This window comes from Mustela lutreola, chromosome 15, assembly GCF_030435805.1.
Source record: "Mustela lutreola isolate mMusLut2 chromosome 15, mMusLut2.pri, whole genome shotgun sequence".
NCBI classification, from domain to species: domain Eukaryota; kingdom Metazoa; phylum Chordata; class Mammalia; order Carnivora; family Mustelidae; genus Mustela; species Mustela lutreola.
In genome coordinates, this window is record NC_081304.1 from 15040337 (window position 1) to 15065787 (window position 25451).

Consider the following 25451-nt stretch of genomic DNA (forward strand, 5'->3'; position numbering starts at 1 on the left):
AGAGCTGCTGAGTAGACATGTGCATGCTGTTCCCTACACTGGGGGGATCTCCTCCTGTTGCATAGGCGAGTCACTTCTTCATGTAACTTTCTACTGCAAGGGTCTCTCTAATTCTTGCAGAGTCTTACTACCGTGTGATTTGATCTGACTCTCTTAAGGAAAGCCAAATGAGAATTCAACTCTGAATGTCTGACTTACCCCTGAAGTGAAAAAGAATTTAAGATACAAAAGGTCAAAATGTAGACTAAACCATCCCACAGTGGAAGTTCCGACACTAGTCACTGCCTTTGTGAGTGCCGTTTTATTGACCTCTAGGGGCTGCTAGCTTCCCTGTAGTGAGGATTTATGACTGAAATGAATACAGCAAAGTGCCTCTAATAACTCTTCTATACCGTTTGGCTTCTAGAGCTATTTTTCTACACAAATACTTCCAAAGATTATTACCAATATATGGTCTTCTCCATTGTAAGTGTATAAATTAGCATTTATCTGGAATTCAAACATCTGGAATGACTGCATAGCTAGAATTTATGTACACCACGTTTTCTTTTAGCAAGTCTGAGACACCTGCAAGACACCTGTTAGCAGGGATCTGTTGGGATATGAATCTTCTAGAGGACCTGTGGGAAAAGCAGGTCCTGGTCACTCCATGACCAGGCCAGAAGGAGCTAGTCCCTCTATGCAATCTAGATCATGATGATGACTTTTTAAAAAAATGATGATGATTTTGAACGTTAGGTTTCTGACATCTTCTCAATGAACCAGAATACTAATAACCAAGGCCCAAGTCCTCAAACCCAATGACTGGTGAGTAACCCAAATGTGACTTTTTTTTTCTTTCTGCTTCAGAAGTTCCTGTCTAGAACTCACCCCTCCCTGAGGGGCTGGAAGTAGCTAGCCTGCTTACCTGCCAGTGGCCCTGGCGAACAGTGCTGAACAGAGGCACTGCCCCTCGGCGGTTTGGCTGGGCCACTGCTGCCCCCTGTTCCAAGAGGAGACGGCACACCTCCAGTTTGCCCCTCCCGGCGGCAGCTGTCAGTGCTAAGAGCAGAAAACACAGACTGAGAACAGGCGGGTCTTGCGCTCCCCCGCCCTCTGTGTGAGTGCTACTTGACCTCCAAGCATGGGAGTGGTTACTTTTGCCATGAAGGATATTTAAAAAAAAAATCATGAATAAAACTACATTTAAGTGGGCTTACCATGTATGGAGACAACTGCAGTAAAAAAATCTATTTGAAAATCACCTTTGATTAAACTGACTTGGTTTAATTTTTCCTACCTAGACTGTCTTCCCTACTTTTGACTTACCTCTTTTTTGGGGATCTCTTCCTAGCTAGGAACTTTTCATGGGTGTGTATGCATGGGTGGAATGTAGAGAGAGGGTCTCTGCAGAGTAAGGCCTTTTAATTTTATTTTTAAGATATTTATTTATTATTATTTTTAAGGATTTATTTACTTGACAGAGAGAGACTGCAAGAGAGGGAACACAAGCAGGGGGAATGGGAGAGGCAGAAGCAGGCTTCCCGCTGAGCAGGGAGCCTGATGCGGGGCTCGATCTCCCGACCCTGTGATCATGATCTGAGCCGAAGTTAGACGCTTAATGACTGAGCCAACCCAGGGTCCCTATTTATTTATTTATTTATCTATCTATTTATTTATGTATTTATTTATTTAAGATTCTGTACACTTATTTGACAAAGAGAGAATGAGAGAGCACAAGCAGGGGGAGCTGCAGAGGAAGAGGGAAAAGCAGGCTTTCTTGGGAGCAGGGAACCTGACACAGGCCCCTGGGATCATGACCTGAACCTACATTTAACTGACAGGGCCACCCAGGTGCCCCAAGTAAGGTCATTTTTAGAATTAGCTAGGAACCATTTCTGCCAGCCTCTACTCCTGGGTCCTTAAGCCTAAAGAACCAAAGTCAGGAATGGCAGTCTCAGGGTCCTGGGCCAGTTTTCTTTTCTTTTCTTTTTTTCTTCATTAGAGACAGAACTTTTGCAACATTTGTAACCACTTGCATGTAGGGGTCAGAACTGTTCAAGGTAATAGCCTTAAAGATGAGAGAAGAGGTGTGACAAAGACTCTTCTGAATATGAAATAATGGAGTCACTGGTAATAAAAATTGCTATAGTGGGGATGCTGGGTGGCTCAGTGGGTTAAAGACTCTGCCTTTAGCTCAGGTCACCATCCCAGTTTTTTTTAATTGAGACCCGCATCCCAGCAGGGAGCCTGCTTCCCTCTCTCTCTCTGCCTGCCTTCTCTGCCTACTTGTGATCTCTGTCAAATAAATAAATAAAATCTTAAAAAAAAAAAACTGCTATAGTGACTACAAGGGACATAACAAGGGACATAACAGGGAGAAACTTAAACATTCTTCTTTTTGTGTTACTGTCCGTTTATGATCTCTGAGGGAGTGGAGATTCATGAATGCCACTTTCATTCTCTGAGCACTGTGTCAATAGCAGCAAGAGGGATTTGGAGATAGATTTTCCTATTGAGTCCATATTTGAACAAATATATATATATATATATATATATATATATTTCATTTGACCATGGCGTCTCAAATGTATAGGCTCAGGGTTTTAAAGAATGGAGGAGGTGGAGGGGATGGTAAACACTATCAGGAGGTGGCAGGAATTATGTTTTTTAAAGAAAGAGGATAGAGAACTTATTCTCAAACTGACTTGGACACCCGATGTGGTAGCCAGGGAGTCCTTTCTTGATCATGGCCTCCTACTCCACTGGCAACTAAAAAAAGATAGTATTTCGCAAGCGCAGATAATATTCCAGTTTGCAAATGTTGGTATCTCATCAGGAAGACAACTGAAATTCAAATCAAATGGTCACTTGACATTTTTTTCATCCAAGTGCAACTGGCGGCATTTTGTCTTTGGGCTTTGTCAAACATAACTGATTCATATGCAAAGTCAAACTACCTGTAATTTCCACTAAGCTAAGCCTCCAAGTAATCTTTTCTTTCCTCAAGTATAAGAAGAATTCATGAAGGCAAATGTGACAGTTTTAGAAGATTAATTACTCAAACTAGATGTATCTGTCTTGTCTTAGGGGTATTTTCAGTTTTATTTTGGAATTCTTAACATTGGTGTTTCTGTCCCATTCCTCACAGGAGGGCAGAGGTTTATCTGAGGTGAGGGTCATTTCCAAGCCCTCAATGAATGAGTACAGGTACTGACGGGTATGACTGTTTACTTGATAAAGAAGTTTTACGTCAAGAGATCTTTGGCAACGTTCCATTTCTTTTTTAAAAATTAACATATAATGTATTATTTGTTTCAGGGGTTATATTCCTTTTTTTATTTTTAAGATTTTATTTATTTATCTGAGAGAGACAGAACACAAGTTGGGGGGAGGGGGAAGGGACAGAGGGAGAAGGAGACTCCCCACTGAGCAGGGAGCCCCATATGAGGCTTCATCCCAGGACCCTGGGATCATGACCCGAGCCAAAGGCAGACGCTTAACTACCGAGCCATCCAGGCACCCCAAGAACCCAACTTCACCATTCTAATAGTTCAGAAAACAACTTTAATTCTTGGGTCAAAACACAAGAGTAGCTTAGGAACTTGACTGGAAATCATGTCGTACATCTTAGTTTACACATGCATATATAAACGAGCTCTCAGTAAAGCTGGAACAGAAATAACTTGACTGGGGTAGACACTCATTAGGAACCATAAGAATCATCTTGTTGGTACGTGAAACAAAGGATTTATAGAATTTCTAACTCTTACTTTCCAATTCCATTTAAAGTAGCTATGCCCAAACCTCCCTTTTAATGCCCTGAGAATGGCGGGTGGGGGTAGGGGAATTTGTGAAAATTCCTTTCACAAAAGAATTGTAGCCTGCTGGAGAAAATATAGGCAGTATTTCAGAATCAAACCTTTCACCAATGATGCCAGTTCACAGAACACTGCTGAAAACTTACAACCAGTTCCCATCTTGAAAGCTGAAACTTCTACTGTTCACTCTAACCTGGAGTTACATTGCTCTGCCTGGCGCATTTCAACTTGCTGGATAACACATGTATATGAGAGGGAATGTTCCATTTGGCTGTTTTCTTTGTTGTATCATCTCTGTTGCTTAGGTCATGATGTAATTTGGTAGGAATCTCCAGCTGATAGCTGGACACGGTCATTAACACAGCTGGCCAATTTCATCTCAGAACAACATGCTATGCATAATGGGATTTGTACTTTTCAAAATCCAAGAGCAAAAAACTGCTTTGGCTGAATTTTATGTAAGTCTTATCAAAAACTGTTAAAACTTTTTGAAAGAAAGAAGATTAAGGTAAAGTCGGTTCTGTAAAACAACCAACCAATTCTTAGAGCAAACAGAGCAGTTTGGAGGAAATCTTTTCCTAAGAGACCAGTAACAGAATTTGTTCCCTAACTTGTCAGCAGCTGATGAGATTATCTGACATAAAAGGCCCCTTTTCAAAGCAAAATATCTAAGGAGTCTGAAGAGGCAGACAGGATGCAGCTCAGAGTTGGGGCAACAGCCAAAGTCTGCTTGGATGGGATGGGGACACTAAACAGAATGCAGCAAAGCAAATGGTTCTGTTGATCTATTTTCAACTGTGAGAGAGTAGAGCATAGACAGGTCATGCAAGACCAGTGAGAGAGGTGGTTGGGGAGACATAAACTAATCACTACTATCTAAAACATTAACTAAATATTTTTTGAACTATTTGTCAGACACTGTCTCTGCTCTCAAGGAACTCAAGGTTGGGTAAGGATAACAGACAAATAAAAATAACATTACTATCCAGTGTATAAGTTGTATGGAGGTAACACAGAGGAAGAAGCATCTGAGAAGGTCTTCCAGAAGAGATGTTCATCTGAGCTAGATGTTTAAAGAGAAACAGAAAACCGAGAGGCATGCCAGGCACAGGGAGAGCAGGTACAAAGGCCCTGAGGTGGGAGACAACAAGTTTATTGTTATTGGAGTTACCAGTGAAGCCAGGCAATAGATAAGGCTAGAGATCATGACTGGTCTTCTTGGGCTCCACTAAATAACTTCATTAATGGTACAGGGGGTCAGTAAATGGTGGTAAGCAGGTTAAGTGACATCAACAGATTGTGGCTCACAAAGATCACTCTGGCAGAAGTCACAAGGGAGATGAATCATGAAAGGGTGACAAGAAGATCAGTGAGGAGGTGGTTGCAATAAATTAGGCAAAGGATAATAAGCATGAGTTATGGGTATCTTGTTTATTTTGTGAACTCTTGCTTCTTTTGGGTCATAGGACAGTTCAGGCGCTCCAGAGATTTTAGAAGATTTTTAATGCTGGTCCTGGTCTAAGCTCGTAAGACAGGGAAGAAGAGGGAGTAGCGAACAATCTTGTCACCTTAATTGCTTTTCTTCTGTACTATTCCATAAGACGTCTATGAAAACCCTATGGGATGGGAGGGGGCCAGCCAGATGGGGGAGGCTGGTTGTAGGCAGATACTCTGGAAGAATAAGGAGGCTGCAAAAGGAGGACAAAAGCAACCAGGATATTCTAGTGACCTGCTTTTAGAAAATCTGCTCTGTAAAAATTCTATTTTGATTATTCTTTCATTATATGCTAAGATAAATGTCATTGATTCTAAGATGCACTTTTTTCCCTTCACATTTTTCAAATTGTGTTATGTTAGTCACCACACAGTACCAGTTTTTGATGTAGTGTTCCATGATCATTTGCATATAATACCCAGTGCTCCATGCAGTCTGTGCCCTCTTTAATACCCTTCACATTTTAACATCTCTAAAACTGGGATGCATCTTGTGATTTCTGTGATAATAAAGAACTGTGTCAGTTTAATAGGTGAAGGCTTCCTTTTTTTTTTTTTTTTGTAGTGGTACATACATTAATGACTTTATAGTTTCCTATAGTTAGAAGTGTCTTAGATTTGATATAGTAAGGGATGCAGATTGTTGGGACCATCATAGTCATTTGATTTTCCTTAGGTAAAAATTATGTTGTTTAGACCGGGGCTGTAGGTATGAGACCCAACCAGCAGGCTGCAGGTCACAGACCTTCATTCTCTACGTAAGGACATGTTTAAGATTTTGCCATTGGAGAAAACATTACAATTCACTGGGTCATTATACATTTTAAATGATTATGTGCTATAAGGTAGAAAGGAACATGTATATTTATGAAATCTATCACTATAGACAGAAAAGCAACTATGGGTTGCTATATAGATATCTTCTATATATATTAGAAGAAGATGTATGTAGGAGAAGATATATAGATATCTTCTATATAGCAACATAGTTGCTATAAAAGCAACTATGAGCTGCTTTTCTATATTAGTGAGGAGGGATAATGTCTTGCATAGCACAGACATTATTTCCTAGAAATTTTCCTGAAGCCATATAACTATTTACAGATCTATAAATTGTATTAGAGATGCATTTCATTCTAGCACTATTTAGACAGCATTTTATGTTTTTAATCCTGAAATTATTTCATGTATGTATCAAGTTAAACACAATCTAATTGTGATTATAAGCTAACTCACATGACGCTTTGATCTTTTTTTTTTTTTTTTACAATCTTGAGATATGGTACATATTTAAATAAATACATGTAACAAACTTTGTTGTGCATGTTAAAGGGAGATATTTAAAAAGGTCCTGAGGCAATAAAATTTTATCCTTTTCTTTTTTTTTCAGAGGCAGATGAAGAGAGAAAGAGAGAGAAGTGCAGAGGAAGAGGGAGAGAACCCCAAGCGGGCTCCATGCTCAGCGCACAGCTGACACGGGGCTCAATCTCACAACCCTGAGATCATGACCTGAGCTGAAATCAAAAGTCCAATGTCTAACTGATTCAACCACCCAGGTGCCCCCATAAAGTTTTATTCTAATAAGAAATTCATATCAATAAGAATAAGTCTTCCACTTAGTTCACTCCCTTCTTGAACATTTTTAAGAAATTCGTTCAAGTACAGCACTAGAATGTGTTTGATATTCATCACTATGATTGTTAACCTTATAATTCCCATCTATTATCCTTATCAGGCTGTAGTTTTTTTCCTACCCTCCCCTGGGCTTCCCCCGGGGCTCCACGTGTACGGCTGACATCAGGAGCCAGTTGGGAGGTTCAGCAACACTGTGCTGGGCAAGGCTGTGCTGATGGGAACAGTAAAGCACCATGTCCCTTCGGCAGCTCTCAGTCACAGTATACATGCTCCAGGACGGCCGGCGCCCGGGTCAATCCCTTCCCCTCAGGCCATCCTCTGGCTTCCTGCGGGTTAGAGTCCCAGAGACGGCAGCTGTTTCCAGCTGCACATTTTCCTTTAATCTGTCATGGGCTCTTAAGCTGCAGCTGCCTGGCATCTGTTCTCTTTTGGCTCTTGCAGAGGGAGGGATTGTTGGGGAAGCAAATTCCCGAGCTTTGGACCATTCTACATGATGTTAAAGAAGCCATGAAACCTACCTATGATATTTGCCATGAATGGAGACATCACAATTTGATAGGTCGTGATAAATTTTAAATGAATTCAAGTGCCTCCTTTATCTTTAATAACACTCTAACTAAAACACACACTCTCTTTGTTTAAGAAAATATTCCCCCTACATTGGCCATCTCAGTATTGGTCTTCTTCTCCTGGCAAATCTGACACATATCTGTGGTGCCTCCACATCTTTCAGTGTCCTGGTTTCATAACAACTCATAAAAGGTTATTAATGTTTCTCCAGATGTTCCAGTTTAGACCTGGGGGAAAGACAACAACCATTTCCTGCAAAGGCCACAAGGAAGAAGCTTCTGTTTGTGTAGTAAGTACCAAGCAATACAGACATCTCTTGGCCAGAGATCAAGAGGGACTGCATGGGACTGTGCCTTAGAGGCCGGTACCTCCATTTTGCATTCAGAGAGCAACTTTACTCCGAATGTATAGTTTAGCCATGTCAGATACCACTCTGTCATGGTAACACCTGGTTAAGCCAGAGGTGTGGATACAAATTTAACCTCCTGGATTACAACTGCAGGTGGAGTTCTTTTGATGGGAGAAAAATTTATCCTAACTGCTACAAGAATCCCATAAAAGAAGAGAGAGGCCACAACTATTTTCTGCTCTGGTTTGGCACATGGTAAGGAAACTTTCAGTCTTCTAAAAATATTTGGAAACAAGAGCAGACTAAAGTTTTGGTTGAAAGACGACACTGGTGCTAATGATTTGGAGAGTCCAATGGGAAAGAGGACTGGAAGAAGGACACTGCTTGACTTTTTACTTTGGCTGAATCAATCTCCAGTACAAAAGCCATATAGCGGAGAATGCCAAAGGTTTGCAGAGGAAAAATCAGGGTGTGAGATGCCGAATATCTTCACACAAACACAACACATTACTGAGAAAAGGGGGTAATGTCCATGAGAAGTACCTGTCTCTCCCCAGAGACTGTCAAAACTGTTGATCTGTGCTCGCTCTACTTCTTCTTCATCTTTTTCTGGAAGATCAAGTAGGTAGGAGACAATCTGAAATGAGAAGTTGTGTCAGTTCAAACTTCAGGTGGGAAACCATGCTACAGGCTCTAGCCTGTGAGGTCTGAAAGATGCCTGGATGACCCAAGCATGATGCAAGCTCTCGCGTATAGAAGAAACCAGAACCGACTATCCCAGCAAAGAAACCCAAAGCAGCCACAATGGACATTTCTTTAATCAGGTAGAGTTTATATGTTTCTCTTGAACATAACTCACTTACACATGGGATCGAGCCCCATATCGGGCTCCCTGCTCAGCAGGGAGTCTGCTTATCCCTCTGCTCCTCCTCCTACTCCTGATCTCTCTCTCAAATAAATAAATAAAAATCTTTAAAAGAAAATAAAATAAAGAGAAAAAAGATAAGCAATCAATAAAAACCAGAAAACAAATATGAAGAAAATGTAGGACCTGTATTTCATCAGAGTAGAGCAATGATCTCTTTTCTGCTTGCAAGTACAAGGACTATTTTGGGGATAATAAAGGGAGAACGACTACTAACAAAAAAGAAAAGTAACAGCTCTGTTTCTGGGAATTTGCCTGTAGAGAGAGTTTAACAACCTACAGATACTAAAAATTCTAGTTTTACTTAATATTCCATTGGTGACGTATTGGGTCACCTGGCAGGGCAGCTGGACACTAAGGCATTCCCATGCAGTGGTGAGCCAGTGTGTTCTGGACCACGAAAGCAGAGTATTACATGGGCAGAGATTCTGTAAGCTGGTTCTTCGACGAAGATGTTTATTAAAAATTAAATAAAAATAAATTATATGAAAAACAAAGTTTAAAAGTATAAAATCTCATGCCTTCTTATTTACTACATTTGACATTATCTGTGCTCTTGAGGTGATTTATGAGTATTGTATCGTGTGGTGGAAATCCACACTACGGTGTGTGTTCCTGTGCCTCTCTTCGCAACTCTGCGTTGAGTGATGTCACAATGGCAACTCTGTGGCAAGTGTCGGGGGAGCATTTACACCTTGGCAATTGGCAAACATTATAAATCAAGATTTGATTTAGTGCTTACGCCCAAAAAGACTCCAGTTTTTGTATGAGGGTGAGAAGTAGTTTAACATAGATCACATAGCAGATTTAATGACAAGAAAATTATTGGGAAAAGAGCAAAAGAGATCATCTATAAATGATTGCTGATTGCAACCACAGGTTGGCTTCAGATGTGAATTTCACAAAAATCAAGCATTCTACAATGTATATTTTATATTTGTAAACTGTATGCTACATATACTTCATTATAAGTAAAGTTTTTTAAAGAAGATTTTATTTATTTATTTGAGATAGAGCCCAAGCAAGGGAGTGGCCGAGAGAGAGGGAGAAGCAGACTCCCTGCCAAGCAGGAAGCCCAACATGCAGGTTGATCCCAGGACCCCAGGATGACGACCCAAGCCAAGGACAGATGCATAACCGACTGAGCCACCTAGGTACCCTCATATCAGTAACATTTATACCAATTTTAAGTATGTATGCACACACACACATACTTCTGTTAAACTACACAACCCTCCCAGAACTGGATGTTCAACATTTCCCAGCAATTATCAATTCCATACATTCGTTACTGTATTATTACTATGATTAGTAAAAAAATGGGCAAAAATACCATTTGTACAGTGTTTCACAGCTTACAAACCACTTTCATACCAGCTGAGTAAAAAAGAATATATTAGACTAATTTTACTGATGGGAAACAAAGGTTCTCAGAGATTAGGTAAGGTCTAGAGCAAATGAGTAGCAAACTGGGTCTCAAACCTGGTCCTTCTGAGATTTCAAATATTGTACTCCTCCCATTCCACACCATCTACTCATGTGAGTACAGCTCACTAAATAATCCCTACGAGCCTAGTGTCACTGCCTGTTAAATAAGGGTGGCAAAACGGGGAAGGAGTTGGACTCGATGATTTCCAAAGTGCTTTTCCAGTCTCGTGTTGTGTTCATAATTTTAGATATGCTGGTATTTGAGAATTCAAGTGTTTCATGGAATTCAGTCTCAATTCCTCAAAATCAGTGACCAAAATGCTAATTCACATTAATCATGCAGGTAATTTTGTAATAATGCAACCCCTTACCCCGTTTCCTAGGTCCTTTAATACATAGTCTAAAACCCCTAACCCTTAGCACCTGCTTTCTTACCTCCGTGTACCCCATGCTGGCTGCAGCAATGAGGGCCTGCTGGATGGCGTGGCTCTTCTTAAATACTCCTTGCTGCTGGCCGGCCATTGTCCAGTCACACTGAATCAAAAACTTGACAACCTCCAGGTGACCTCGGAGTGCAGCATGGACCAAAGCACACTGTCCATTCTTGTCCAAATGATCCACCTCAGAGGAAAAACAGAGAAATGGATGTGAACAAAGATTTGTGGCCACACTCCTAATTCAGTTACATTGGTCCACTGCACATGACTAGACTAGCAAGACTCATCCCTTCCCAAACACTGAATCCATCTCTGAGAAAATCTAGAAAGTTCTCTCCTACTCAGGCTAGATCACTGCTGAGCTAGAACTATGATAGATGTCCCTCAGGGGAGAACCTCTTTTCGTAAGGTCAGGCTTTTGTTTTCACAGAAAAAGGAACCAAAAAAACAAAACTGCCAGCTCCAGCTTTGTTTTCCCGAGGCACATTCTCCTTTGTCCTCGAATAGTTCTTTTCAGACCAAGATCTATCATGAAAGACTCGCAGCTCTGCTGGCACCAAAAAAAAAAAAAAAAAACAACAACAAAAAAAAACAAAACCCAAAAAACCCAAAAACCTGTCTTTGAAATCATGAAAGAGAAGAAAAACATTTTGAAGCTCAAATTTTTTGGTCTTCCAAAGAAGCAAAATACCTCATATCATGAATCATACTTTTGACCACTAAGCTTTGGCGGAGGCTACTTTTTTCCTCCAACGGGAGGGAAGAATCTCAGATCTGGCCAAAATGGCTAAAGATCCTTGGAGTCTAATGCTAGACTATGTTCCAGTAGTGGCTTTTATGGTTGCAGTGTTGGTTGCTCGTTCAGGTTGAAAGAAGAGGCTGGTTAAGGCAGCCACAAGTTTCAACAGAAGAGTGGCCTTTTCTGGCGGGTAGACTTCCCGGGGTAGTTAGAGCACTGGAAACCTAAGTGCTGCATCTGGTTCACCCAGCAATCTATTTAACGAATGTTTACTGAATGCCTACTTTGTGCAAGGCACCACATAGGATGAAAAGGTAAATAGGGTAGTAAAATATAGATTCTGTTCTCAAGGACTTTCAAATAAGGTAGGGGAGATGCGACCAATACAACAGAAATCTATCCAACAAAGGATGAAGAATGTCGTAAGGAAAGTAAAAGTACAATGAAACTGGAGAGAATTCCTAACTAGAATCAGGAACAGATTCTGAAGGAAAGGTGCTAGAGTCTAAATGTTTTTGTGCCGTTGAAATTATTTGTTGGAATTCTCATCCCCAGTGTAATGATATTCCAAGGAGACAGGATGTTTGGGAAGTGCTGAGTATCCTACTATCATGCCCCGGGAGAGCTTGCTTTCCCTCCTCCATCACGGGAGAACATAGCAAGAAGGTGTGACTATGCACCAGGAGGCTCTCACCAGATGCCCAATCTTCTGGCACCATACTCTTGAGATGTAGCCTCAAAACTGTGGGAGGTAAGTGCTGTCTACTGACCACTCTGTCTATGGTATTTTGTTATAGCAGCCCAAACAGATTAAGAAAAGATCCATCTCACTTGGCTGAGATAGGAAATGATTAATTCTAGTTTTTGTAAAGGTAAGGTACATGGAGGGAAAGCTTACAGTTACAAAGTTGAGAGGGTCTGAATGCCAGGCTAAGTGGTCTGAATTTTAATCAGGGGTAATGGAGAGTCATTGCGAATTTTCATGCTCATACTACATTTTCAAAAACTAAGGGAATGAATAAAAGGTGCTTTGGCTCCTTGGAAATGATTAATTCCTGGGCTGGGGCACTAATAGTAAATGATGAGTGTGGAAAATCTGGTAGTGCCAGAAAATCCTGAAAAGCTCAAAAAATACTTAGCGGAGACTGGGAGGACACAGGAGCCAACTTGCAGGAGTTCCTAAAGGCCAAATCTTGGGCAATTTGAGCAACAAATAATAATGGCAATGGGTTATAGGTCCTACTATAAGGTAAATACAGGAATCCATAAAGCTATAAACGAATAAACAAATACATATGTAGGGGAGAAGGGTCTGCTCTTCCTTACATTAGAATTCTAATTAATAAATGTTGAAGGAATGAGGGAAGCAGTAAAGTGCAAAAATAGCATAGCAATCATCATTGCAGCAAGAATCTCCAATGGATCCTAAAAGCAGTGAACAAAAGCATGAGAAACAAGCTATTGGCCTAGCCTCAAAGCATCTCCCTCAAAGATACTTCTTGGTTACAAAGGGAAAAATAGTAACTTGAGACCTGACAAACCAGGCAGACACAGTGTGACGCAGGTGGCCGAGGTCAGCATCTCCCCCCCCCATGGCAACAGACCTCGCAACTTCACCCACCCCTCCCCCATGCTGCAGGAGGAAGGGGCCCAGCAGCACTTCTGTGGGAGTCTTGCTGAGAATATATAAACGCAATCTAACAGTGAGAAAATCTCAAAGTAAAACTGGAGAACATCCTACAAGTAACTAGTTAATATTCTTCGGTATTTTGGTGCTGATGCCATGGGAGAGAGTGTGAGGATGGAGAAGACCAGAGGACAGAATCTCAGGGAATAGTGATATTAGGAGAAGGAAGAGAAAAAAGCAACCAGACAGGCAGGGAGAGAACCAGGGCCACACTGCAAGCTCTAGGAAGTGTTGTGTCAATACTGCCAACACTATGGAGAGGTTTGGAGGGGTGAGAAAGGAGAAAAAGTTATTTTATTTGGTGGTTGGCAGTTGTTTGTGGCTTTTGAGAAAGTAGCTTCAGTTGAATGCCAAGAGGTTAGGGGTTTTCTTTCTTTGAACATTTTATTTATTATTATTTTAAAAAGATTTTATTTATTTATCTGACAGAGACAGATACAGTGAGAGAGGGGACAGAAGCAGGGGGAGTGGGAGAAGCAGGCTTCCCGCCGAGCGGGGAGCCCGATACGGGGCTCGATTCCAGGACCCTGGGATCATGACCTAAGCCGAAGGCAGATGCTTAATGACTGAGCCACCCTGGTACCCCTAGAGATTTTATTTTTAAGTGCTCTCCACACTGAACATGGGGCTTGAACTTATAACCCCGACATCAAGCATCACATGCTCTACCGACTAAGACAGCTGGATGTGCCCACCCCCCATTTTTCTTAAAGAATATTATGTATTAGGCCCTGCAAGAGATGAAAAGAGACTTCATCTCTCTCACTCTCTTTTTTAAAGGATTTATTTATTTGAGAGAAAAAGCAAGAGAGAGCAGGGGGAGGGGCAAAAGGAGAGGGAAAGGGAGAAGGAGGAAGCAGACTCCCCACTGAGGCAACACAGGACTCAGTCTCACGACCTTGAGATCATGACCTGAGCCAAAATCAAGAGTCGGAGGTTTAACTAAGCCACCCAGGTGCCTCAAGACTTTATCTCTTTTTAAAAAGACTTTCTCACTTTTCCCATGGTGACCCCCATTAATCCTTTTAATGGATGAAAATAGTGAGACTGAGAGTTTAAATGACTTGTCCATGCCCTTGGAGAAAAATGGAGGCTTTGACCAAGTTGTGTTTGATACCAAAGTTTATAATTTTAATGATTTAACTCCTCTTTCTTTCATGGAAGCCAGACTAAAAGTGGTTAAGGGGCAGTAAGGAAGCAGAGGTGGCACGTAGAGATGACTCTTGGGCCAGGACTGGTGGACACACAGGGAAGAGATGGGATGGTAGCTTCTGGTTAGCAGCAGAGAGGGAAGCGGTCTTTTGGGGTATAGGTGACATTCATAGGTTTGTTGAGAATTTATTTTTTATTTTTATTTTTAAAGATTTACTTATTTATTTGTCAGAGAGATAGAAAGCGAGAGAGCATGAGCACAAGCAGGGGGAGCAGCAGGCAGAGGGAGAAGCAGGTTTCCCGCTGAGCAGGGAGGCTGACGCGGGACTCCGTCCCAGGACCCCAGGGGATCATGACCCAAGCTGCAGGCAGACGCTCAACCAACTAAGCCACCCAGGCAACCCAAATTGTTGCGAATTTAGAAAAAGAGTGAAAAAAATACAGGTGGAGGCAAGTGCTTTGGAAAGGAAGGTAAACACTTCCTCTGAGGCAGATGTGAAGTGAGTGTCGGTAAGGATTAACAGAGTTTTGAGACAGAGGCACATGGAGATGAATTCAATCTTGGTAATGCAGGAGGCCAGGAGGTGTGACAGGGTGTGGAGATGAATGCAAATGATTTCCATGTCTGCTCTGAGGAAAATGACAGATGGTTAGACTGGTAACTGGGCAGTAGGAAAGGCTCAGTGAGATGAGAATAGGAAATGACAGCAGTAGTAATAAGGCCCAGTTGTTCTTTTTTAAGAGATGTTCATTCAGATGAATAGGACATTAGAGGTGGACAATATAGGTCTGTGTCACAGAAGACACTCAAGGGTCTGGGATTTCACTGAAGAGTCTCAGGTCCCAGGTCTCAAAAGTCTCAAGAGTCCTCCTTTCTTCCTTGGTAAGAATCCTGGACACCTCAGAATGAGGTCACACATACTACTTATATTTCAGTGCAAAACCACTGAAATCCTCAGTCTGTTTTCAAGACTGAAACAAAATGCCACAAGGCTACAATTTTCCCCAAAGGCTTGCACTGTTGAGATCAGCATTTTTCCTTTCACCAAAATTTTGAAATTGAGTTTTTTTTTGTATCAACAGCTCTTGAGATACTATAAAGCAAACATGTTTTCAGAAAGGTCTTCAAGGAATTAAAGTACACTAGCAGAAACACTGCTGAGTGCCTCTGGTCGGTTTGAGGATCAACCCAGAGTCATGTTCTCATACCTTGAAGACACTGGTCTTCAAGGCTAGGCCAAGGGAGTCTGTTCTTACCTCCACGGCAAACTTCTCTTCTCTACACATGAAAGGCTGTGGGCATGGTTCGGTTCCCCCTTCCCAGTGCAGTCTCTTTGCTCCTTCCCTTCTCCTTCCTCCCTCTGTGCTCAGCAGAGAAGTCCCTGGTTGCTAGGTGGGGACTTTTTGTGGCTGCTGATAAAGGCAGTTTCCTAAGTGCCCCCCAGGGGGTTCTAGAACCATGTCCTGATGCGCTGCAGAAGGGGCAGCGGCAAGTGGGCCAACAATGGGCCAGGGCTCCCTGTGCTCTGTACCCTGCTGGGCGTGGTGTGCTCTGCCTAGACTCCCATGAGGGAGACTGCACAGGGCTGCAGAGATGCAGCGGGCGGGGCAGCCGTTACCTTGGCTCGCTTCTTGCACAGCAGCACCACGATGCTCAGGTAGCCGGCTGCGGCTGCGTAGCCCAGAGGGGTCAGGCCGCTCTCAGATGAGGCATCCACATTGGCCCCAAACTCCAACAGTAGGGCCACCATTTCTGTGTAACCAAGATGAGACTGGACACACAGAATTGGAGCGTTATTTAAAACCTCTGTCCGGTAATTAATGTTGGCACCTCCCAAAATCAGCAGTCGGCTGACCTGGAAATAAGTAAACAGAAATCACACTCAGGCAAATTTCAGTTGCATCCTTTCAGTCATCTTTAAAGATTTTATTTATTTATTTGACAGAGAGAAAGATCATAAATAGGCAGAGAGGCAGGCAGAGAGAGAGGGGGAAGCAGGCTTCCCGCCAAGCAGAGAGTCCGATGCGGGGCTCGATCCCAGGACCCTGAGATCATGACCTGAGCTGAAGGCAGAGGCTTAACCCACTGAACCACCCAGGCACCCCCTTTCAGTCATCTTTGATGAAGTCATCTGGGACCCCACAACAGCACCCCAGGAGCATTTAGTAACTGCTTTATCAGTCTCTACTTGCTCCTTTTTTGATATCTTGCCTTTAGAAGAGGATGTGACATGTCTCCTTTCCATGAACTGCTCAGTTGTGAGAGCCAACTGCCACCCACACCACAGGGCTGAACACAGCCTCTACTGGGTGAACTGCTGGCTGGAAAAGCTCCTACCGAAACAAAGCTTACCTGAGATTAATTTACTGCTAGAGGCCCGAGGACCTGACCCTATAAATCAGAGCCAGCTTATAGAAGGTAGTAGCTCAACAGGTCTGGTCTTCAATTCACAGAATAAAATGCAACCATTTAAAATAGATTAGACTATCAATAAAAGTCTGATTACGGGAAACAGTCTAAGGTTAAGTCAAAGATCAGTTCAACTGCCACTTAAATGTCTTCACTTTATTTTTGCACAGCTAATTCTTTAACCTGTCTGTGGTCTACAAGCATCTACCTTTATATTTGGAGTATAGAGATTTCGTAAAGATGCCAATGCCATGGAAAGACCTTCTGTGCTGTAGGAGATCCAGAGGCCTTGGAGGATGGAAGAGGATACACCAACTTTTTTACTCAAACCCTGAAAAAGAAATAGAGACAGTTAAATTAGTAGCCCAGCTGAAGAGTACCATGAGTAAATAGTGGCTTCTAGGTTTGTTGTACTAAGAAATGAGAATAGAGTCTTGCCCTAACTATGTCCATGCCCAGCAAAGCCAGGCCACTCATGGAGACAAAGACTAGTCCTGTAGGAACAAGTGGATTTAAATTGTTTCTATATTAGCAGTCTCTGGCCACAAATCTACTTAATACCCTTCTTTTTCTGCTATGTCTGGATGTAATTCCTTCCCCATACCTTTTCTATTAGCCTTCTAGAATCAATCTCTCAAATTCAAGTTACTGAAATACACACTGTGGCAAAGATAATGCAATGTGGTCACCGATCTCCATCTCATTTTCTCCCTGGACGTTTGGGAAAATGATGTTTCCCAGCCTCCTTTACAGTTTGATGGCCCATGTGACTGACTTCTAGTTAGTTAAGTATGGGCAGAAACAGTATCTTGTGTCTAGGCTTAGCCCCAACCCCGCCACCCCCCGCCACCGCCACCAACCCCTCGCACTTTCTACTGCTCCTCTGGACTGTAGGCTGGAAGATCCAGTGGAGGATTCCAAGGCCCCAGACTATTTCAGTATTACTCTATGGAGGAAGCCTGCCTGTTGATTTGCCCTGGACTGTAAGAGGAGAGAGAAATGAACCTCTGTCAAGTCCCTGAGATCTTACGGGTTTGTTAGAGCAGTTAGCACTCCTCGCCCTGCCTAATGCACCCTAGAGTGATCATATCTGTTTATCTTTGGAAAACAACAACATAGGTTGGATCATCACGAGCAACACATTTTCTCTGGTATGACCAGCATAGGTCCCACTGCATGCACTAATGTTTGCTCCTTTCACTGTGGCTTCTCCAGAAGGAAGTCAGAATACTTTTCAAAATTTCTGGATAGTCAGATATTCTCTGGTAGTTGTTTTACTATTCTGCCTATATCTGGGTGAAGTGAGTTCAAGTGGGAAATCCTGAGGGAAGGAAGATACTAACAATGAAGCTGGCACCTAATGAGTGAATCTGGGGAGGTATCTCTTAAAAAATTTAAGCTACTCCTGCCTGCTGTGTTCTTGAAAAGCAGGTTGTTCTTGCCTAGAATACCTAATTATGTCCAAACCAGCAATTCATGGCCAACTTTGTTTTATTTATACTCCTGACCCTACCTCCCCACCCCCTTTCCCCATGACTGAATTATTTGGAAGCAAATCCCAGACCTCTTATCAGTCAATATCCAAATATTTCAGTAAATGCCTCTAAAAGCCCAACATCGTTATGATACCTAAAATTAACAAGGATTCCATAATATGAGATATCCAGTATCCAAATTTCCTTGACTGTTTCAGGAAAAAAAATAATTTTTTTCTAAATTGTGATCCAGAAAGAGCCATATACTACAACCAATTTTAAAACACTTAAAAAATGTAGAGGGAAAAAATGAGATTTTTTTCCTATTAATTTTTTATAAAGATTTTTATTTATTTATTTGATAGAGAGATACAGAGAGAACACAAGTACACAGAGCAGCAGGCAGAGGGAGAAGGAGAAGCAGACTTCCCCCTGAGCAGGGAACCTGATGTGGGGCTCCATCCCAGGACCCTAGGATCATAACCTGAGCTGAAGGCAACTGCTTAACTGACTGAGCCACCCAAGTGCCCCTCTATTAATTTTTAAACAAAATATTATGCACATATTCCATACATGTACACATTTTTGCCTCATTTCAAGAGAGACATAGTAGTCCATTATATGGATGTATCATAATTTACTTAAAGGTAAGTTAGGGTCTAGAGCTTACCTCCTGGAAAACCAGGAAACCTACCTCTGACTCCCTCTTTGGGTCTCAGTCTCCTAATCTAGACTATGTGTGAGCCTCACCAAGATCTTTTGAGGAACTGTAAACTGTATTAACCAATTATACAGAAAAATCAATAGAAATTAATATTTGTGTCCAATAGAGGGAGCTTTTGGTATTGGAAGACAAGCTCTATAAATTGTGGTTGAAGGGGAAAAAAGGAAGGGAATCCAACATTTATTCAGTACCTATGTGTCAGGTTCTATGGTAGGGCCTTTTCATACATTAGCTCCTTTAATCTCCATGACAGTCCTATGAAGTTGAATTTATTACTATTTTTATTAGGAGGAAACAACCCAGAGAGGACTAAGTAATTTGCCCATTAAAAAGTGGAGCTGGAGTTAGAAGCCAAGTCCTTTTAACTCTAAAGTTCATGTTCCTTCCATTAGACCAAGTTAAACCTGGGCCAGGACTTCAATTCTGAATTCTTAGCTGGGAAAGTAGCAACTAAAATAAAGTAGCTGATTGCTGGCTTCTCCATTTAATTCTGACCCATTCTCCACCCTTGAGTGTCTTCTTTAAAACTGTCCTTTTTTATCCTAGACAATCTGATCTATTCCTATGGCTTTACTTTTATGATTTCAGCTAAGCATTATCTCTTTTATAACTATGATATTTAAAGCAAAACTATGACTATGATCTATAATAGTCAACTTTCTCTTAAACACCGACTTACATAAAATTCCTTAGATACGTTCATTTAATCCATTAGAATATTATGAAGATTATCCTACAGAGAAATAATGCTGAACCAGTGCTTATTAAAGTCACATAAGCAATTCTACTTTTACTCAAGGTCTCCAGCATCAGAGGGAGCTTGGAAAGATATAGCAACTCACTCCTTTGCTCAGGGCCTATAAATTTGGGTTTAGTTTTCCTGAATATAAATTGCTTCTCTTTTCTGTGTGATACTGAGGACAGTTTTGGTCATTTAAGATACCAAAGGAATTTTAAACGAGAAAGCCTAAGATGGTTAGAGAAAAGCTGAATGTTCCCAGAATACCAAGTCATAATTTTTCCTCAAGGGGACCTGGGTATACTTCTACTTCGGGTAATGGTGGATCTAAACTTGATCCTGCTAAGGATAGCTAGGAAAAATGGTACAAGATTTAAAAATTGTCCTCATCAAAGACATGGGAGGAATAACAGGTTGGAGAAGAATTACTAGCCCAAGTAAGGATAGGATGGAGCCCAGGAGAGCAGCTTAGAGCTACTTTTCTCCGCAATGTGTTTGCCAATTCTACAGAATTAGCTAGGAGTACTTTTAATAGCTTTGGGATTTTTAGGGCAGTGAAATCTTCTGTAAGATACTCTAATGGTGGATACATATTAGGCATTTGGCAAAATCCACAGAAACATACGACACAGTTAAGACCTAATATAAACTGTGGACTTCAGTTAATAATGATGTATTGATATAGGTTCATCAATTTTAACAGTGTACTGCACCAGTGCAAGAAGTTAATAATAGGGGAAACTGGTGGGACAGTGAGTATATGGAGATTCTCTGTATTTTATGTAAACCTAAAACGGCTCTAAGAAAGAAAGTCTATTAAGAGCAAATAGACAGACAAAACCTGGGTTCTACTCCAGAGCAATGATTGATAATCTCTGGGAGTAAGGCTCAGAGGTGTGTGTGTGTGTGTGTGTGTGTGTGTGTGTGTGTGCATGCATGCACATGCGTGTGCTTAAAGTGCTCTGGGAGAAGAGCACCTGGGTGGCTCAGTTGGTTAAACAACTGCTTTCAGTTCAGGTCATGATCCCAGAGTCCTGAGATCAAGCCCTACATCGGGCTCCTTGCTCAGTGGGGAGCCTGCTTCTCTCTCTCCCACTCCCTGCTACTCTGCCTGCTTGTGCTCTCTCTGTCATATAAATAAATAAAAGTTATTTAAGTTCTCCAGGAGAATCTAATGTATAGCCAAACCAAAAGCCACTGGCCATTGATCTCCACCCACAGATAAATCTTGAATATATAAAATTGGGTGAAAAAAGAGAATTTCATGAAGAGTATGATTCTGTTTATGTCAAATTTAAAAGTTAGCAAAGTAAGTCTATATATTGTTTATGAATGCATTTCTATGTTGGAAAATGCAAAATATGGATAAGAAGAACACATATGAACTTTAGGCTAGAAATCATCTCTGAAAAGGGGAGAGAAATCGAGTTACAGAGGGCTTCTACTCTAAGTATTATATTTTCATTTCTTCAAAATAAAAAGATTTGGAGCAAATATGGAAAAATTTTAATGTCTTAAATCCGATAGCGAGTATTTGATTATTTGGTTATCTCTGATTTCTGGTATGTTTGAAATATAATACAATTTTTAAAAAGGGGGACAGAGGGATATTTCCTCCTCTGAGACAAGAGAAAGTTGAGGTAAGAACTGATGATACTGTAGATTGATTTTTTTGGTGAGAGGAGAAAAGTTGTTAAGGGAAGTCACACTCAATGGCTTTGATTTCTTCAGTGACTCATAAGTCAGGCTGTTTGTGCAGTTAGTTGACTTGGTTAAGAGCCAGATGAAAAAGAAATGGGAAAATGAACTGAGTAAGAATAGACCTTGGCAAATGAATTTCAATCAAACGGTCCAGTAAATGGACTACAGAGCAGCACTGAGGGTCCCAATGAGGTTGAAGTAGATACACAGGAAAGAAGGCTGAAATTCAGAGCTATACTCTAGGATCTGGAGGATGAACTTGACTTGTGCCATGGACTTGCTCTGCTGATTTCTTCTGCTTGGTGGGGTTGACTCTTTGCTTCTATGTGGTATAAGAGGAAAGAGCTTCAGTTTAGTTAAATTCATCTCAACAGACATGACAGGCAGGATCCCATTATCAGGCAGGATGTAGCCAAAAATAACCTGTAATTAAATTGTGAGCTGATGGATTCTTAAAGAGAGCTTTAAGTTCAAATAACTAGAAAAAGTACTTCTTCAGTATCTAACTACTGCTCAGGCAACAAGAGATCTCTGCCAGAGATGGATGGTAATGGGGTCCCTTCCTTAAATATTCGTTAGAGTCTAAATTTACAACATTGTTTATCAGCTGGGAGAAAGCTTCCTCAGTAGTTTAGACTACAAACAGGGAACGCATACAGAGATGACAGCAATCTCATCTTAAGGATCTGAGCTCTGGGTCAGGTATCATAAGATCATGGCAAAAAATAACCTAGGGGGCTCATCCGGTGAGGTTCTTTTTTTAAAAAAAGATTTTATTTATTTATTTAACAGACAGAGATCACAAGTAGGCAGAGAGGCAGGCAGAGCGAGAGGAAGAAACAGGCTCCCTGCTGAGCAGAGAGCCCGATGTGGGGCTCGACCCCAGGACCCTGAGATCATGACCTAGGCCAAAGGCAGAGGCTTTAACCCACTGAGCCACCCAGGTGCCCCTAGGTGAGGTTAAGAAAAATTATTTACAAATATGTCATTAGTGACTACAGTGATATAACCTATAGTTATCCAAGCATCTGAAATAAATCATTACCATTCTTATCTGACTAACCGTGTGGCCATGCTTGGTTATAATGAAAAGATCCTGGTAAAAAAAAGGGGTTGGCAAACTATATAGCCTGGAGCTAAATCCAGCCTTTCATGAACTTTTATAAATCATTTTTTACTGGAATATGACCATATCCATTTATTTCTGTATCACCTTTAGCTGTTTTTGAATTACAATGGCAGAGTTAAATGGTTTCAACACAGTTTATATGGACTACAAAGCCATATTTGCTGATCACTGCTGTAGGGGATGCTAGGTAACCTCTGACAACATTATTTCACCATCTGGAATTTATGCTCATTATTAATTCTTACTATCAGGCAAGAGATTATTACTAGTAAGTTTGATCATAAAACCTTAGATATATGTCTAGGACTTTGCATCTTATAATGGACCTCTTTTGTATATCTTCTATGATCCTGATAACAATTCTGAGAGTTAGATACTATTACCATTTTACAGATGAGAAAACAGATTGCTTAAAAGGTAGAGTCTGTACTGAAACCCATGCCTTTTGACTGATGTTCAAGGATCTTTCTTCTTCCTACCAGATGCCTGCGTATAGCACCTTTCCCCCTTGGCCAACAGTTCTATTCTGGTAAGAAATGTTATAGAACTGACCAAAGAAACATTTCAGAGTGCAGCATTTAGGCAGTGAATTGCAAGAGCACTCTGAAACCCTTTTGGTGGCCAGACTCAATCCAACAAAACACCTTGCATTACAAGGTAGATTGAAATATCTCTGGCCACAATTCACAAACAGCCTGCTTTCTTTTCATAGATTAAAAAAAATCAAAATGGCAATTAAAGGATCACAACAGAACTATTTAGTGCTCAACACTGGTGGTCATTAGGGAAGTGCAAATTAACACTACAGTGAGTTACCACATCACACTAAAATGGCTCCCATAAGACTGACAATACCTAACAAGTGTTAGGCAAGGGCTTGAAAAAAAACTGGAACCCTCATACATTGCTGGTGGGAATGTAAAATGATGCAGCTCCTTTGGAAAACAGATTTGCAGTTCCCCAAAATGTTAAACACAGAGTTACTATATGACCTAGTAATTCCATCCTGGTATATATCCAAGAGAAGTGAAGACATGTTCACATAAAAACCTGAACATTAACACTGTAAATATACTAAATGCCACTTAGTTGTTCACTTTAAAATGGATAATTTTATTTAAAAAAAATCAAGAAAGGGAAAAATCTGCAAGCTAATATTCATAGCAACGATAGTCATAATAGCTAAAAAGCAGAAACAACCCAAATGTCCAACTGGTGAATGGATAAACAAACTATGGTGCATCTACAAAACAGAATATTATTTGGCAATAAAAAGGAATAAACTGGGGTGTCTGGGTGGCTCAGTTGGCTAAGTATCCAACTCTTGATTTCGGCTCAGGTCACAATCTCAGGGTCATGAGCTGAGCCCTGCACTGGGCTCTGTGCTCAGCGTGGAGTCTGCTTGTCCCTCTCCCTCTGCTCCTCCTCTCTGAGCAGGTGCGCGCTCTCTCTCTCCCTCTAAAATAAATAAGTTTTAAAAATCTTAGGGAAAGAAAAAGGAATCAAGTGCTGATACATGCCGTAACACAGATGAACCCTGAAAACATGCTAAGTGAAAGAAGCCAGACACAGAAGGTCACATACTGTATGATTCTGTTAATATACAATGTGAAGAAAAGTCAAATCTACAGAGACAGAAAGCGGACTGGTGGTTGCCAGGGAAGTATGGGGAGTACCTTCAAGTGGGCATGAGGATTTTTAGGGTGATGGAAATGTACAAATAGTGGTGACAGTTACACAACTCTATAGATATACTAAAAGTCACTGATCTGTACATTCTAAATGGGTTACTTTTATGGAATATAAATGATACCTCAATAAAGCTGTTAAAAGCAAAAAGAATGAAAAGGGCTTCTTAGCCAGCCAAATATCCAGAATCAGGCCTATAACCGTGTACTTTAAAGGTAGTTAATGATACTGTACACAATTTTTCATGAACAAAGATAAAACAGAGGGGATTTAAAATTAATTAGAAAGAAATATAAATTGGATTATATGTCACTGCTAATTGGGAGTTCTAAATGGTCCTGGTTATAACTAGTCTGTCTTTGCCTTTTCATGACCCTCAACTGAGGGGGACTGAAAATTCTAGCAGTCTGGGAGAAGCTAACGTGAATCGACAGGGAGCACTGGGCATTTAAAGGACCCTGAAAAGTGTAGCATGAGGAAAGTCATAGTCCAAGTCTACATTTTTCAGCCCACAGTCACGTCATCACCATATGCTGCACACCCGAGTATTTACGGCCAGAATCACACACGGAGCCAGTCTGATCTCAGGCAACCATGCTGTCTGCAGCAACTTCAGATAAAACTGTGTCAACCATAGGAGCGTGTGGTTTGAATGTAGGTTTTCACATACTGGATATAATCACCCTGGGTCAAAGAAACTTTGTATCATTTATCTGTTAATGTGGTATTTGTTTATTTTATGGTATAGAAAAGACAGGAATTAACTTCTTTGTATCTGATCTTAGGCAGATGGTGAGGCTAAAAGCTTAAGTGTTTAAAGTGGTAATGCTTAATACTTATGTTACTTTCCTAGCTGACTGAAGGACAATGATCTCAGAGTTTGTAGAAGTAGCAGACACTTTTTGGTCCACTTGAAGTTGGAATGAGACACCTGGCCTGTTATTTTAGTCTCATTCTGCTCCCGCTAAGTAAGGTCACTGGGTAGAGTCATTTTTGGTACAGTGATTTGTTAGATAAGGCAATTATGATTCAAATAAAGGACTTGTCACTGTGGGTTCCACTTCTGTATGTCTGCTGAACAGGCCTCTCCGGCTGTGCGCTTATATACTGGGAAGAATTTGCTAGGCTCTCAGAGTTGCCCTTAATGCCATCTTTCTCTCTGAAGAGAACCGTTTTATCTTTAGCAGTATCTCTCGGAGGGGGGGGGTCCAACACAGAGAACTATTTAAGATGCTTGTATTTCTCCATCCTGAGGAAGGAAAAGCACTCTGATGTGACTGCAGGGACTGGAGCAGGCAGATGCAATAGCAAACTGTGGGCTAGGAAGACCATGAGAACAAATTTCTTTCCTGACTTTTGTGCTTTATC

At 41.1% G+C, this 25451-nt stretch overlaps 1 protein-coding gene and 1 long non-coding RNA gene across 15 annotated transcripts in view; one reads left to right on the forward strand and one right to left on the reverse strand.

The window, feature by feature from the left end:
- TANC2 (tetratricopeptide repeat, ankyrin repeat and coiled-coil containing 2) overlaps nt 1–25451 on the reverse strand; it is a 363508-nt gene that overhangs the window by 20900 nt on the left and 317157 nt on the right. For all 12 annotated transcript variants that reach the window (XM_059147239.1, XM_059147241.1, XM_059147247.1 and 9 more), the window contains 5 exons: nt 16835–16957; nt 15836–16072; nt 10637–10822; nt 8392–8485; nt 908–1041 (listed from right to left, as the gene is read on the reverse strand). In XM_059147239.1, the coding sequence (XP_059003222.1) occupies nt 908–1041; nt 8392–8485; nt 10637–10822; nt 15836–16072; nt 16835–16957 (774 nt within the window). The remainder of the gene's footprint in view (nt 1–907; nt 1042–8391; nt 8486–10636; nt 10823–15835; nt 16073–16834; nt 16958–25451) is intronic.
- Nucleotides 1–25451, forward strand: part of LOC131815531 (uncharacterized) — a 40869-nt gene that overhangs the window by 13791 nt on the left and 1627 nt on the right. For 2 of the 3 annotated variants that reach the window (XR_009347775.1, XR_009347774.1), the window contains 3 exons: nt 850–1099; nt 6685–8672; nt 11933–12128. This is a non-coding gene — a long non-coding RNA (uncharacterized LOC131815531). The remainder of the gene's footprint in view (nt 1–849; nt 1100–6684; nt 8673–11932; nt 12129–25451) is intronic. The other variant, XR_009347776.1, reaches the window with a different exon arrangement.